Below are 15,493 nucleotides of genomic sequence, written 5' to 3'. Positions count from 1 at the left end.
AAACTGGATTTTAGACCTAGAAGTCCAAACATTTACCAATTTACTCCTACCCAATTAAGACAAGTCAGAGATGATATAATGCCAACACAGATTTATCAGTCATTTTATAGAAAAGAATGTAAAGTAAAAAAGGCTCTGTACAAGCTGCCTTCCCTTCATTCTAAGGAAGTATACCAACTACAGACAAAAAGAATGGAGTCAAACTTCCAGTTTACATAATGTCATTGTTAATTTGTCAAGTCAGCTCTAACTCATAGTGACCTTATGTACTATAAAGAAACCCAGAGCCTCTGTTAGGAAAATGGACAAAATCTTTGGAAAGTAAATGAAGAAAAAATAAATTAAAACTGGGTTATTGATACCTATAATATTACTGTTTATCGATGACATAAGACAGTCATGTTTATTCAATAATTCAGAAGTAAAGTTAATATTTTTAAAAGGAGAAAAGGAATGGTAAAGTTGTTGGGTGCCAATTTTTTAAAAACTTACGGCAGAGTTTTACCAACACCCACAAACCAAACTAAAATTCAAAAAAATAACTCAAAACAAAATTGAAAAAGTATAGATTCTTTCTGACACTAAACCCAAGATTTTCCCCTTCTTCAAATCCTTCCCTAAACCTGAATCATGAGAAATAATTCAGTCTGGCCACTGGACACATTTCTGCACAGTGACATCATCCCAATTTTACTTTCTTCCATTATTTAACTTATTCATTCCGTTCCTGATCCAAGTAAGAGAAATGTAGGCACAGGCCAGAGGATATACTTTTCCTGGAAGCCTGTGACTAAGTCATAACTAAGTTTACAGGAGAAACTTAAGCCCTGAGCTATAAGCTCCAAAGGAAGGCCCTGATGGCAGGGAAATGAGCCCCCTTTGTGACCGGAAGAACAAACTGCTTCTCTAAGGCAGAATTAGAGGGGGATTTAGCCAGGAGTCAGGCTTCTCCAAGGCTGGGCAGGGAGGAAGTGGTGAAAGCGCACTTTTTCTTAAAGGATGCAAGGTGTCACTTGGAGACAATGAAACATCGCGTTTCATACATTTTAAATCTTTCTTGTTTTCCACCATCAATAACTGTTCTATCTCCTCTTTCAAAGATAAACTTGCCTGAAGCTCATGTTTGGGTATCATAATGTATTCTTTTTGAGTTATTCTTTGGTCCTCTGACCCCTTGGAGCCAGGGCAATTAAATTTATGACTGGAGCCTTCACTGGCTTCCGCTTCCTTTAGGGGAGGTAGATGTCGAGGTTTTATTTTAGTCTGTTTCCTCTGAGATTCTTCTTTCAATAAATTCACATCCTCATGAGATTCGTGAGATGTAAAACCCGGAGCTTTGTCTCCCCTAGAACTTTTGCAGTGGAAGACACCTCTCACTTTTTCGTCCTTCCCTGCTGTCTTTGTCACTGGTTTCTTTGGCTGTAGCCCTGTCCTTACTAGAAGACCCCGTGCATTCACACTGTAGTCTTTGGCAGCTCTCTCCCTGCGCTCCTTCTGGAAGTCCTTGAGTTGAAGCAGCTCCTCTGGCAGCTCCATACAGGTAGGCTAGGAAGAGAAAATGAACACAAGTCTGCCATAACCAAGCTTCTTAATAAGGCACTGAAAATCACTTCTATTATACTTAACAGTATTTGGCAATCGAGGGTTTATTCAAATGTGTTCATATAGCACCCTCTAGTGCCTTCAGCTGGTGGCGCAGTGGTTAAGCACTTCGCAGGGGAAAGATGTGGCAATCTGCTTCCGCAAAGATTACAGCCTTGAGCCTTGGAAACCCTATGGAGCCATTCTACTCCACCGTATATAGGGTCGATGTAAGTTGGAATCGACTTGACGACAGCAGGTTTGGTTTGTTTGTTTACAGTGGTACTATTTTTGAAGTCGAAAAGGTAATGAATCCACATAGTTGTGTGTGTGTGTGTGCGTGAAGATTACACAGTGAAAAGGAAGTCTCTCCCTACCTAGCCGCGGTTGCCTCCGCGGGTGCATCCCCTAAACGCATTTCTAGTGCAGCCTCCCTGCGACAGTCTATGCCTGTATGATCAACTAAAAGTTCGCATTTTCACTGGGTTACATTTTTTAAGTTTTAGTTTTCTCTCAACATTTTTTAAGTTATTTTGATAACATTTTCTAAAATTACTTTAAACAAATGGTAACACGCTATTATACACTCCTGCATCTTGACTTCTTTAAAAATTTTGTCTTTGTTCGGAGCAAGGGAGAATGAAGAAAACCAAAGACACAGGGAAAGATTAGTCCAAAGGACTAAAGGACCACAACTACCACGGCCTCCACCAGACTGAGTCCAGCACAACTAGATGGTGTCCGTCTACCATCATTGACTGCTCTGACGGGGATCACAATATAAGGTCCCAGACAGAGCTGGGGAAAAACGTAGAACAAAATTCTAACTCACAAAAAAGACCAGACTTACTGGCCTGACAGAGTCTGAAGAAACCCCAAGAGTATGGCCCCCCGACACCCTTTTAGCTCAGTAATGAAGCCACTCCAGAGGTTCACCCTTCAGCCAAAGATTAGGCAGGCCCACAAAACAAAAGGAGACTAAAGGGGCACTTCAGCCCAGGGGGAAGGAAGAGAAGGCAGGAAGGGAAAGGAAAGCTGGTAATAGGGAACCCGAAGTCAAGAAAGGAGAGTGTTGACATGTCATGGGGTTGGTAACCAATGTCACAAAATAATATGTGTACTAATTGTTTAATGAGAAGCTAGTTTGTTCTGTAAACCTTCATCTAAAGTACAATAATTTAAAAAAGGAAAATAAACACAACTTTTGTCTTGAAGATTTCTCTATATTGGCAGTTTTAAAGGGCTGTATGGATATATCCTGATTTATGTAACCAAACCCTTATTGGTGAGTATTCAGGTTGTGTCCAGTCTTTTGTCTTTACAGAACTATTATGATAATCTCTTGAGAAAATGTCCTTTTGTTATATGAGGCAAATAATTTTTCCCCATTTGTTTGCCTTTTGACTTTGTTCACAATATGTTTGCCATACAAAAAGTTTTAAAGTCATTCTGAATTGCCGTGTTGAATAGAAAAACCTTCCCTACTGTGAGATTTATTTTTCATTCTACATTTTTCCAACAATTTTATTGTTCCATTTTTTACATAAATACTTGATACATCTGGAGTTTATTTTAGTATAATAAAAGAGATAGGAATCCAACTCTGATTCTCCTCCCCCATAATTATTAGTCAATTGCCTAAGACCATTTACTGAATAATTATCTTTGTCCATTGATCAGAAATGCTACCTTTATCATAACCACATCGGCAGATACATATTGGATCTATTTCTGGGGTCCCTATTCTGTTTCATTGATCTGTCTACACATGTACCAATCCCAAACCGTTTTACTTACTGTATTCTAAAGTGTTAACATCTGCCACGACTTGTCCTCCTTCAATATACTTCCTTTTCCAAAATTTCTTGACTATTCTTGCATGCTTTTAAAAATCTCTATAAACTCTATAAATACAGCTTGTCAAAATAATTACTAATGTTAATATTTTTAGCAAAATAAACTTAAATTCAGAGATTAATTTAGGGATAACTGAAAACTAAAATATTTACTGTTTCCACTCATCTATTTAAGTCTTCTTTTATGCCCTTCAGTAATATTTTAAAGTTTTCTTCATCTATATATTCCACATATTTTGGTAAGTTTATTTCTAGGTAACCTATCCTTTTTGTTACAATTGTAAAGGAGACCTTTTCTCCTGGTTTATTTCCTAACTACTGATAAAGGTATAAACCAAAAAAACCAAACCCGTTGCCGTCAAATCAGTTCCGACTCATAGCGACCCTACAGGACAGAGTAGAACTGCCCCACAGAGTTTCCAAAGAGCAGCTGGTGGATTCAAACTGCCGACCTTTTTGTTAGCAGCCACAGCACTTAACCACTACGCCACCAGGGTTTCCGGTATGGGTATAGAAAAGCTATTAATTTTTATATCTTTCATTTTTTATCCAGTCACCTTACTATATTGTCTTCTTGTTTTTGGTAGTCTTTTCAGTTGATTTTCTTCAGTTTTCCAGTTGTATTATCTGCAAGTCATAGAATTCCGGTCCTTCTTTTTCAATTTTTATAGCTGATATCTTTTTGTTTAATTGCTTTGCCAAATAGCTTCAGAAAAATGTTAGAACAGTGGTCATTTCTGTATGATCCTGATATTAATGGGAGTGTTTCTAGTGTTCCCAACTAAGCATTATATAGTCTTCTTGCTTGAGGTTATGTGTTACGTTAGAGAAGTAGCCACTATCCCAACTTTAATCAGGAATGCTCATAGAATATTATGAAATGCTTTTTTCAGCATTTATAAAGATAATCATAAGATTTTCTTGGATCTACTAAAACAGAGAATTTCCTTATATTGAACCATGCTTGCAACTGGAATCCAGTAACACATTAAAAAACGAACACATCTAAGTGAAGTTCATACCAAAAATTCTAATATTTTATTTAGCACTTTGTATCAATATTCATAAGTGAGAATGGTCTACAGCAGCAGCCAGCAGTTTTTTTTTTTCTGTAAAGGTAAATATTTTAGGCTTTGTAAGCCACATACGGTTGTTTGTTGCCATCGAGTTGGCTCTAACTCATGACAACCTTATGTATAACCGAACAAAATATTGCCCAGACCTATGCCTTTTTCATGATTTTGATATGTTTGAGCCCATTTTTGTGACTACTTTGTCTGTCTGTATTACTGAGGGTTTCCCTCATTTTCACTGACCCTTTACTTTCCCAAATGTGATATCCTTTCCTAGGGATTGGTCTTTCCTGATGACATGTTCAAAGTAAGCAAGACAAAATTTCGCCATCCTCATTTCTAAGGAATACTCTAGTTTTATTTCTTCTAAGAGTGATTTGTTCATTCTTTTGGCAGTTCATGGTATATCCAATATTCTTTGTCAACATCACAATTCAAATGCATCGATTCTTCTGTCTTCTTTTGTCACTGTCCTGATTTCCCATGCATATGAGGCTATCGAAAAAACCATGGCTTGACTAAGGCATGCCTTAGTCATCAGTGTCATCTTTGCTTTTTAGAACTTTAAAGAGTTCTTTTGCAGCAGATTTACCCAATGGAATACATCTTTTGATTTCTTGACTACTGCTTCCATGGAGGAGCGCTGGTGGCGTAGTGTTAAGAGCTCGGCTGCTAACCAAAAGGTCAGCAGTTCAAATCCACCAGCCGCTCCTTGGAAACCCTATGGAGCAGTTCTACTCTGTCCAATAGGGTCACTATGAGTCAGAAATGACTGGACGGCATATAACAATAACAACAGCTTCCATGGGCATTGGTTATTGATACAAATAGAATGAAATCTTTGACAAATTCAATTTCTTCTCCATTTATCATGATGTTGTTTATTGGCCCATCTCTCTTTTTTAACAACAACAACAAAAAAAACCTTTTAAAAATGCAAAAACTGTTCTTAGCTCAAGAGCTGTACAAAAACAGACTGTGGACCAGATTTGGCCTGCGGGCAGTAGTCGGCTAAATCCTGTCATATAATTTTCTTACGTTGCACTGACTTCATAAAAATAATGAAATCTTAAATGTATCCATTCTTTGACAAAAATATTTCTTGGAAACATAACTTAATATTAGTGAAAAGATGCTCACCGGGATAGATTAAGCCCAAGCTGTAGCCTTTTCAATAATATTTATCACCAAGTTTTACCCCAAAGTAATATTTGCCACAAGTGTGAAAAGTGAGATCACTGTTGCCCTCCATGAAAAATAAGACAGAAACAGAGATCTTGAAGACACACCAACACCTACCTCCATGCCTCCAAGCCGGACTGCAGACCCCTCTCGATAGGAATTTAAGTACCCGTCCACCAGGGTGGTTAGGTCAGACATCATTTCATCTAGGAGTACCAAGCGAAGGGGTAGCAGGTAGGTAGCTTCCAGGGCCAAAATTTTCAACAGAGTAGGCGAAAGAGGTCGTGTGAACCATACTTCTGGGTTTTCCTAGAGACACCAAAACAACTTTTTCCAGGTAGTAAGCAAAATTTTAAATTGTCTATCCAAGGGCTGTTTAATTTAAAAATGCTGTCATTTTCGTCAGTTATTGACTTCTACTTTCACACTATAGCTAGTCTTCTGAGAACATTCACAGATACCCATTGCGTGTGTGTGTGTGTTTGTAAGAGAGGCAGACAGACAGACATAGATATCAGGACTTCCTATTCAAAGCTGAAGGCAGTAGATTTGATTATATGACCAATTGTAGCTAATACGGTCACAACCTAACTTTGCACGAAAGGCTATTACAACTAGTATCTCGCAGTAGCTAAAAAACATCTTTTACCTTATTCTCAGAGAAGGAATTGGGATGATATGGGCTCTACCCCCTTAATCCAAGGTCACATGAAAACCCCTCCTTGCCCCAACTTGAAAAGCTATTTCACGGTACTTTTTAACTGATAGCCAGCAAATCTGGATCCTGGCTTTTATCTACCTGAACTACCAACAAATTGTTCCCATTTGGAACAACTACTATTTGGCAATGCTCATACTCTTACATGGCAGCTGGTCATTATAACAGGTTGATAATCCTGCTGAGACAACGTGTGGAAAAAGTAATGTCATATGGGGACATCCTTTAACACTCACCTGGGTCAGTTTTTGCCTCTCTTCTAGAAAGGAGACATATTTGGGGGCTACTTTAAGGTGTCTGATTAAACTCTCCTGCAAAGTACTAATGCAATTTGGAAGAAAGCCACCAGTTTCCATAGAAAATTGAAGGACATCTGCTACCTGTGCATTAAAAAAAGACAAAGTAGTCCTTAGAATATATACAGAAAGCTATCATGGCAGAAATATCATAATTAGATACAGAAAATTTCTTTAAATATCATTTTTCCCAAATACTAGGCAATGCCATCAGGAAATTTATTCAGTCAACTTCTTATTCTTCAAAAATTAAAAAAAAGAAAAACATCGGCCAACTTTAACGTATCCTTGTCTACTTTTTTTATACTTATTTGCCCACCTTATGGTCATTGTGTTACTCTTTGGTACCTTTGGGAAGAGGGGAAAGGAAGATAAAATTCAAGAATTATTTTTATTACCTATTAGCAACTCTGGTAAAGTTTTGGGAAGTGTTTTAGGCTGGGTTCTCCAGAGGAGTAAAACCAGTGAAGCATATACATATAAATATATATAGAAAGAGATTTATTTTAAGAAAACTGCTCACGCAGTTGTGGAGGCTGGCAAGTCCCAAAATCCGTGGGTCAGGCATCACGGTCGATGCTTCTCCTGACTCACGTGGTTGCAGGGGCTGAAGAACCCAAAATTGACAGGTCAGATGGCAGGCTGCTGGCTCACAGGTCTGCGGAAGCTGGCAAATCCCACAATCTGCAGGTCAGAAGGCAGGCTGCTAGCTCAGATTCCAAGAACCAGAGGTCAGAGGATGACGAATTGGATGCAGGATCCAGAGAGGGCAAGCTTTGCCAGAACACCCACATATATTGGATGTAGGCCACACCCCCAAGGAAACTCCTCTTTCAACTAACTGCTGCTCACATCAGATCATGAAATGGAGGATGATTACATAATACTTGCCAAACCACTGAAAATCATGGCCTAGCCAAGTTGACACATAACCGTAACAGTCACAGTCAAACCTTTGTCAACTTGGTACCCATACACATTGCCTTAAACCATACATAATCTTTAAATAAAGACAATAATAAAGTCATACTTAAGCCTAACATGATACAACTAATATGTGTACAACTGAAAACACACTAGCCCCATTTACATCTTATATTTCACAAATAATGGAATAAGGGAAGGAAGAAAACAAAGATATTCGTATTTTATATATATGTATATATATACATATATAAGTGCGGGTGTATATATAAAATGCACACATACATGTATAACAAAACAAGGAAGAAATACTAAAAACAATTATAGTCTTTGTTTCTGCAGCTGGTCACGTGGTTGTAGCTGGTATTTAGAACTACCTTCTTCCATCACCCATTCCATATTACCTTTGCCCTCAGTAAGCACCTTAGCTAGTCGTGGTTCTTTGCCTGGTGGGGTGACACAAACTTTCATTCCTTCAGTTTCTAGGCCATTAGTAGTCATGTTGGAATTGAGTCGCTGTAATTGTCCACTGACTTTCATCACAGGGCATTATACTACTAAGAGACATTCTAAGGGATCTCCTCTCCTGTATTTCACACATACTCTTCTTTACCATCATTATGTAATATCAATCCGACTTCCCCTTGGTAATCAGGATCAATCACACCAGCCAATACAGTAACTTCCTTCTTCGCCTGTTGATCCAGAGGCATGTGGAGCCTAAAGTAGCTAGGTGGCATTCTTAATGTCCAGTTCAATGGAATCAGTGTTGTGTCCCCTGATGGGATCATTCTTTCCTTTGGAACTAAGATGTCTAGACCCACAGAGCATAGGGCTGCAGGGATAGGAAGCAAAAATTTTACGAGTGAGTCACTAGGGGTAATAGTGAGTGGTACCATTCCATTTCCACCCCTTGATTCCTAAACCCATGAATCCTGGCTATGGGAGATGCAGCAACATATATTGATGCTGGTTTAGAGCACATACGGCCTCCTGGAGAACATTGTCCCAACCATGCAAGGTACTGCCACCTAGCTGGTGCCGTAACTGTGTCTTTAGAAGGCCATTCCATCACTCTACCAAACTAGCCGCTTCAGGATGATGGGGAACATGGTAAGACCAGTGAATTCCATGAACATGGGCCCACTGATGCACTTCATTTGTTATGAAGTGAGTTCCTTGATCCAAGGCAATGCTGTATGGGATACCATGACGATGGATAAAATATTCTGTAAGTCCACAAATGGTAGTTTTGGCAGGAGCACTGCATGCACAGAAGGCAATTTTGTAAATGTTTATCCCAGTAATAACAAAACACTGCCCTATCCATGATGAAAGTGGTCCAATGTAATCAACCTGCCAACAGGTTGCTGACTGATTGCCCCTAGGAATGGTGCCACATCAGGGATTCAGTGTCTCTGCTGCGCCAGATTGGGCACTCAGCAGTGGCTGTAGCCAAGTAGGCCTTGGTGTTGCTGAACCCATGCATAACTTCCATCCCTTCCACCGTGGCCACTTTGTTCATGAGCCCATTGGGTAATGACAGGAGTGGCTGGGAACAAAGGTATCCATAGAATGTGTCATCCTATCCACTTGATTGTTAAAATTCTACTATGCCAAGGTCACTCTTTGGTAAGCATTCACATGACACACAAATATCTTCACATCTTTGGCCGATTCAAGAGGTCTATCCACATGTCTCTACCTCATACCTCCTTGTCACCAATTTTCTAATCATGTTCCTTCCAAATCCTTGACCATTCAGCCAAACCACTGGCCACAGCACATCAATCAGTATACAACTGTACATTGTACATCTGGCCATCCCTCCTTCCAAGCAAAATGAACAACCAGTCATACTGCTCGAAGTTCTGCCCTCTGGGAGGATTTCCCTTCACCACTGTCCTTCAGGGAGGTCCAGAAAGAGACTGCAGTGCTGCCCATGTCCACTTTCAAGTGGTACCTGCATATTGCACTGAACCATCTGTAAACCAGGCATGAGTTTTCCTCAGTCAATTGATCATATGGAACTTCCTATTACGCCATAGATGCAGACTGAGAGAAGGAAGGTAATGTGACAGACGTGGGAACCATGGGCATTTGGGCCACTTCGTCAAGTAACTTACTTGCACCTTCAGGTCCTGCTCAAGCCTGATCTCGTATGTACCACTTCCATTTAATAATGGAGTGCTGCTGTGCATGTCCAACTTTATGGTTCTGTGGGTCACACAACACTCAGTACATAATGGGCAGCTCAGGGCACATGCTGAATTGGTAGCCCATGGTTAAGCATTTGGTCTCTACTAAGGTCCAGCAACAAGTCAAACCTGTTTCTCAAAAGGAGAGTAGTTATCTTCAGAGGATGGCAGAGCTTTGGTACAAAATCCTAAGGGTCTGCACTGCAATTCACCAATAGGGGCCTTCCAAAGACTCCAAACACCATCTCTTATTGGCCTCTGACACTGCAAGAACTATTGGATCAACTGGATCATATGACCCAAGTGGCAGAGCAGCTTGCACAGCAGCTTGAACCCATTGCAGAGCCTTCACTTGTTCTGGGCCTGACTCAAAACCAGAAGCTTTTTGAGTCACTTGATAAATAGGCTGGAGTAGCACATTCAAATAATGGATATGTTGCCTCCAAAATCCAAAGAGGCCCACCAGGTGTTGTGCCTCCTGTTTAGTTGTAAGAGGGGCCAGATGTAACAACTTATCCTTCCCTTTAGAAGGAATATCTTGACATACCCCACACCACTGGACTCCTAGAAATTTCACTGAAGTAGAAGGTACCTGAATTTTTGTCAGATTAATTTCCCACCCTCTAGCATGCAAATAGGGTTGCTAGGAGTTGGCATCGACTCAATGACAATGGGTTTGGCTTTGGGTTCAGCATGCAAATCTTACCAGTAAGTCTAGAGTCATTGATACTTCTTCCTTATGAGGTCCAATCAGCATGTCATCAACGTAATGGATGAGCGTGAAACCTTGTGGCAGGGAAAGGTGATCAAAGTCCCTGCGGACTAAATTATGCCATAGCGCGAGAGAGTTGATATACCCGAGGTAGGACAGTGAAGGTGTATTGCCGGCTTTGCCAGCCAAAGGCAAACTGCTTCTGGTGGTCCTTCAAAACAGGAATAGAGAAAAAGGCATTGGCCAGGTCAAGAGCTGCATACCAGGTATAAGGAGATGTGTTAATTTGTTCAAGCAATGAAACCACATCTGGAATATAGCTGCAACTGGATTCACCACCTGGTTAAGTTTTCAATAATCCACTGTCATTCTTCAAGAACCATCTGTTTTTCGCAGAGGTCAAATAGGTGAGTTGAATGGAGATGTGCTGGGAATTACCACGCCTGCATCCTTCAAGTCCTTGATGGTAGCAGTAATCTCTGCAATCCCTCCAAGAATGCAGTACTGTTTTTGGTTTACTATTTTTCTAAGTAGGGGCAGTTTTAATGGCTTCAACTTGGCTTTTCCTATCATAATAGCCCTTACTCCACAAGTCAGGGATCCAATGTGGAGGTTCTGCCAGTTGCTGAGTATATCTATTCCAATTATGCATTGTGGAACTGAGGAAATCCCTACAGGATGGGTTCAGGGACCAATGGACCCACTCTGAGATGGCCTTGAGCTAAGACTCCATTAATAACCTGACTTCCATACACCCCTACTCTGAGTGGTGGGCCACAGTGACGTTTTGGGTCTCCTGGAATTAGTGTCAGTTAAGAGCCAGTGTCCTGAAATCCCTGAAATCCTTTTCCTCCAATGAACAGTCACTCATAAAAAACCACAGGTCCCTTTGGGAAAGGCTGGGAGAAAGATTAACAGTACATATTTTTGGCAGTATAGTGGGACCATTCCTCAAGGGGAACTGGCCTCCTCTTTACTCAAGGGGTTGTGGGTCTGTAAACTGGCTGAAGTCTAGGTATCGACTGAGGAACCATGACTGTCTATTCTGGCGATTCAAATTAGACTCCCATTCACTTGACCTAGAATTCTTCCACTTGTATGTGAAAAAACAGCATGCCAGTGGTATCTGACTTCCTCTATCTTCATAAGGGGGAAGGAGCATCAATATCAACATCCCAAGGCTGATTCCTATGAGGCAGAGGTCAGATGTGCCTCCTTTCTCCTCCATCTTTACCAGTTCTGACGTCAATCATATCTCCCATGGCACTCACTACTTCTCTGCGGAGTTTGAAAACCCGTTACAATGGCCACACAGAACTCACGGGCCATACTCATAGTTACAGGGTTTATTAGGGAAGTAACAGGTTATAATTCAGGTTCAGGAACAGCTCTTCAATCAGGACATTCTCTTCTCAGTCAGGCCTCTCTCTGGCCCCTTAGCTTCTGGCCTACTTACGCAAGCATTACAAAGCTCTTTTAGCTCTGCCCATCAGTGCCCCAAGGCACCCCACTCTGCCAGTAAGCCTAGGCCTGAAGGTGCTCAGCTCTAGCTCCATGGGTTGGAAACTTAGCTCACCAAGTGCATGGAGGCACCATACTCTGCCAGCAAGCCTCTTGCCTGAAGGCACTCAGCTTTCTTGATCTGTGGGCCAGGCCATCTCCTGCTGGTCTCCTGGTTCTGCTAATGCCATTTTTCTCCCACTGCTTCTTGCCATCTTCAGTGTTACAGCTCTCTTTCTTAGTGTCCAGGAGATTCTCAGTGGTTCCAGGAGCTTCTCAGTGCAGGGATCCCAGGTCCAAAGGACACACTCCACTCCTGGCTCTTCTTCTTTGGTGGTGGTAAGATTCTCTCTTCCCACCTCTCAGATGGTTCATTTTAAGCCTAACGGGATGGTGAAATTGACCGATCCCTTCCTTAGGGTTCCATATAACCTTATTTGCATAGTCCCACTCAATCACTGTGTGTGAGTCACAAAGACTATGGCTAGAAGGACCATATTAAGTAATTCATTGTACCACAGTACAGATCAAGTACATATTTAGTAGATTTTCTATCTGTTTCACTCCGAGAGACACCATGACTAAGCAGCCAATGCCACAAGCCCATCAGAGTCAGACTATTCTGTTACTGCTTTGACTCTGCAGTCCATTATGGTAACCACGCCCACCTTGTCTTTGTTGATTAAGTGCTGCCACTTGGCCCCTATTTGCAGGAGATCCAATCAGGTCCATCATAGTTAGGTGCCTTAATTCTGTTAGGGCAGTTCCCACTGTCATCTGACTTACATAATACAACAATCACAGCAGTCTTCAAGGATGTGAAGCTCCCTTCACAAATTATTCCCCACCATTATGGTAAAAAGTGTGTCTTATGGGTCACTGGGACTTAAATCTCTAGTTATAGGTCTAGAAGCAAAAATAGGTGGTAAGGATGGGTCCTGGGGACATTCAGCGATGTCTTGTAAGTCATGTTCCTCAGGCAATGCCCAGGCAACACCCCAGCCACTGCCCCAGACGATATCTTAGCTAAAGACTCTTCAAGCACAGCTGTGTTAATCTCGCGAGATGGGGATGGAAAGGATAGTCGTTTTACTGGGGAGGGTGGCTTAGCAGACAAAGATGAAGTAATCTCTTCAGATTGGGGGGGGAAGAGGGTGGGTTCTGTTAGTAGGAGTGATTCAACAGAATTTAGAGGCTCAATATCCCCAGACTCCTGCTTATCTGCCCATATGTCTCCATCGCAAGTTTCAGGATCCCACTTCTTCCCAATCAATGCCCTTACTTTAACTTCAGACACCACTCGAAATCGGGAATTCAACTGGTGGTGTAATTCAGTCATTCTTACGATAAGACTTTGGGTTTGGTTTTCGTCAATATCAGCTCTGTTACTACAAAAAATAAGGCTTTCTTTCAGGTCTTTTATGTGGCACTTGAGCTGTGGCTCTAAAGCTTTGAGCTCATCCCTTGCTTTCACCACTTTTTCTTGTGAAAGTAGGGCCAACCAACCAGCTTCCTTATACTTCCTATTCTGACAAAAATGTAGAAAAGTAGCAAATATGCAATTATCCAGAGCCTTGCCTCTCAAAAATATCTGATCCTCTGGTGATGATATTTTGTGTATTTCTACTGCCACCTCATGCCATGTATTAGCAGTGCTCTCTTCACTATTGGAGGTAGAGTCTAAGCGCCTTTAAGACTAGCCAGACTTGAGAACCAATACAGAAAAAGTCATCCTTATGATTTTGTTCCTCTAGAACCACTCTCAGTACCAAATGGCTTAGACTGAGTTCTCTAGAGGAGCAAAACCATTAAAGCATGTATGTACATATACTCATAGCGAACCTACAGGACTAAGTAGAACTTCCCCAGAGAGTTTCCAAGGAATCGCTGGCAGATTCAAACTGCCAGCCTTTTGGTTAGCAGCCAACCTCTTAACCACTGAACCACCAGGGCTCCATATACATACAGAGAGAGATTCATTTCAAGGAAATGGCTCCTGTAGTTATGGAGGCTGGCAAGTCCCAAATCTGTGGTTCAGGCATCAGGCCGAAGGCTTCTCCTAACTCACATGGCTGCAGGGGCTGGCAAACCAAAATCTGCAGATCAGACAGCTGGCTGCTGGCTCAAATCCCAAGAGCCAGATGTCAGAGGATGATGAGTCGGATGGAGATTCGAGAGAGGACGATCTTTGCCAGAACATCCAAGTACCATATTTTAAACAAATAACACATGCCTTTTATGTTTGTCAACCATGCCCTCCCCCCAGGAGGTATTTTCATAAGCGCTGCTATGCCTGATTTTTTTTACAGTAACATGTAAAAAAAATTAGCATAGAACGCTTACAAAAATACCCCAAGGGTGTAGTGCACAGTTGGCAAACAAACATAGAAGGTGGCCATTATTTGTGCAAATATATGGTATATTGAAGTAGGCTACACCCCCAAGGAAACTCCTGTTTCAACTGATTGGCCGCTCACATCAGATCAATCAATCAATGGAGGATGATTACATAATATCTGCCAAAACACTGAGAATCATGGCCTAGCCAAGTTGACACAGAACGTTAATCACCACAGAAAGAAAAGCTAATAGGATTAAGACTTGGGATAATTATTTATCCATATGTGGTAGGTTGAATAATGTTCCCTAAAGATACCCACATCCTAGTCCCTAAATCCTCTGAGTGTTACCTTATACGGCCAAAGGGATTTGCAGGTATGATTAATTTAAAGGTCTTGGGATGGAGGACTATCCTGGATCATCTGGATTGGCCCTAAATGTAATCACAACTGTCCTTAAAAGAAGGTAGAGGGAGATTTACTACAGTCAGAGTAGAGGGCAATATGATGATGAAAGAAGAGACTGGAGTGATGAGCTTTGAAGATGGAGAAACGGGCCATAAACTAAGGAATACACGTAACCACCAGAACCCAAAAAAGGCAAGGAAATGGATTCTCCCTTCAAAGTGTCCAGAATAAACTAGCACTGCCACCTGGACTTTAGCCCAGTGAAACTGATTGCAGACTTCTGACCTCCAGAGCTATGAGAGAATAAATGTGTGTTTTAAGCCACTAAATCTGTGACAATTTATTACAGCAGCAATAGGAAACTAATAAATCGTGTTCAAGGAAAACAAATTGATCAAATCCTGAATTCCTGCTTCTTGTGGATATCCAAAAAGAAAGATGTGGAAATGTATGCCAAAGTTTTCATTAGACAATACACATGGTATCTAATCAAGAAGCCTAGTGGCCTCAGGGAAGTGATGAGCAATTGTCTTGCATTTTGGAAAATCACAGAAGTGATCTCTATATAGTGGAAGATTCTGAAAGAAGGCCCAAATGAACACATGAACAAAAGAAATGACAAAAATTTCATTATGCGCACATACACAAACAGCAAATTTTATCCATTATCAGTATCTTAATTACCTACTGCTGCTATAACAGAAAT

General features: G+C 41.1%; 1 protein-coding gene across 1 annotated transcript in view; it reads right to left on the bottom strand.

Annotated features, from left to right (window-relative positions):
- Positions 1-217: 217 nt before the first annotated feature.
- Positions 218-15,493, bottom strand: part of EXD1 (exonuclease 3'-5' domain containing 1) — a 45,077-nt gene continuing 29,801 nt past the window's right edge. Inside the window, exons 9-11 of the mRNA XM_010598354.3 lie at positions 6,647-6,790; positions 5,810-6,001; positions 218-1,545 (exon numbers count right to left, since the gene is read on the bottom strand). Coding sequence (XP_010596656.2) covers positions 907-1,545; positions 5,810-6,001; positions 6,647-6,790 — 975 coding nt within the window. The 3' untranslated portion in view covers positions 218-906. The remainder of the gene's footprint in view (positions 1,546-5,809; positions 6,002-6,646; positions 6,791-15,493) is intronic.

The sequence above is a fragment of the Loxodonta africana genome, chromosome 10 (assembly GCF_030014295.1).
Source record: "Loxodonta africana isolate mLoxAfr1 chromosome 10, mLoxAfr1.hap2, whole genome shotgun sequence".
In the NCBI taxonomy this organism is placed as follows: Eukaryota; Metazoa; Chordata; class Mammalia; order Proboscidea; family Elephantidae; genus Loxodonta; species Loxodonta africana.
Note: the sequence above shows the minus strand (reverse complement) of the source record. Positions and strands in the feature narration are given on the sequence as shown.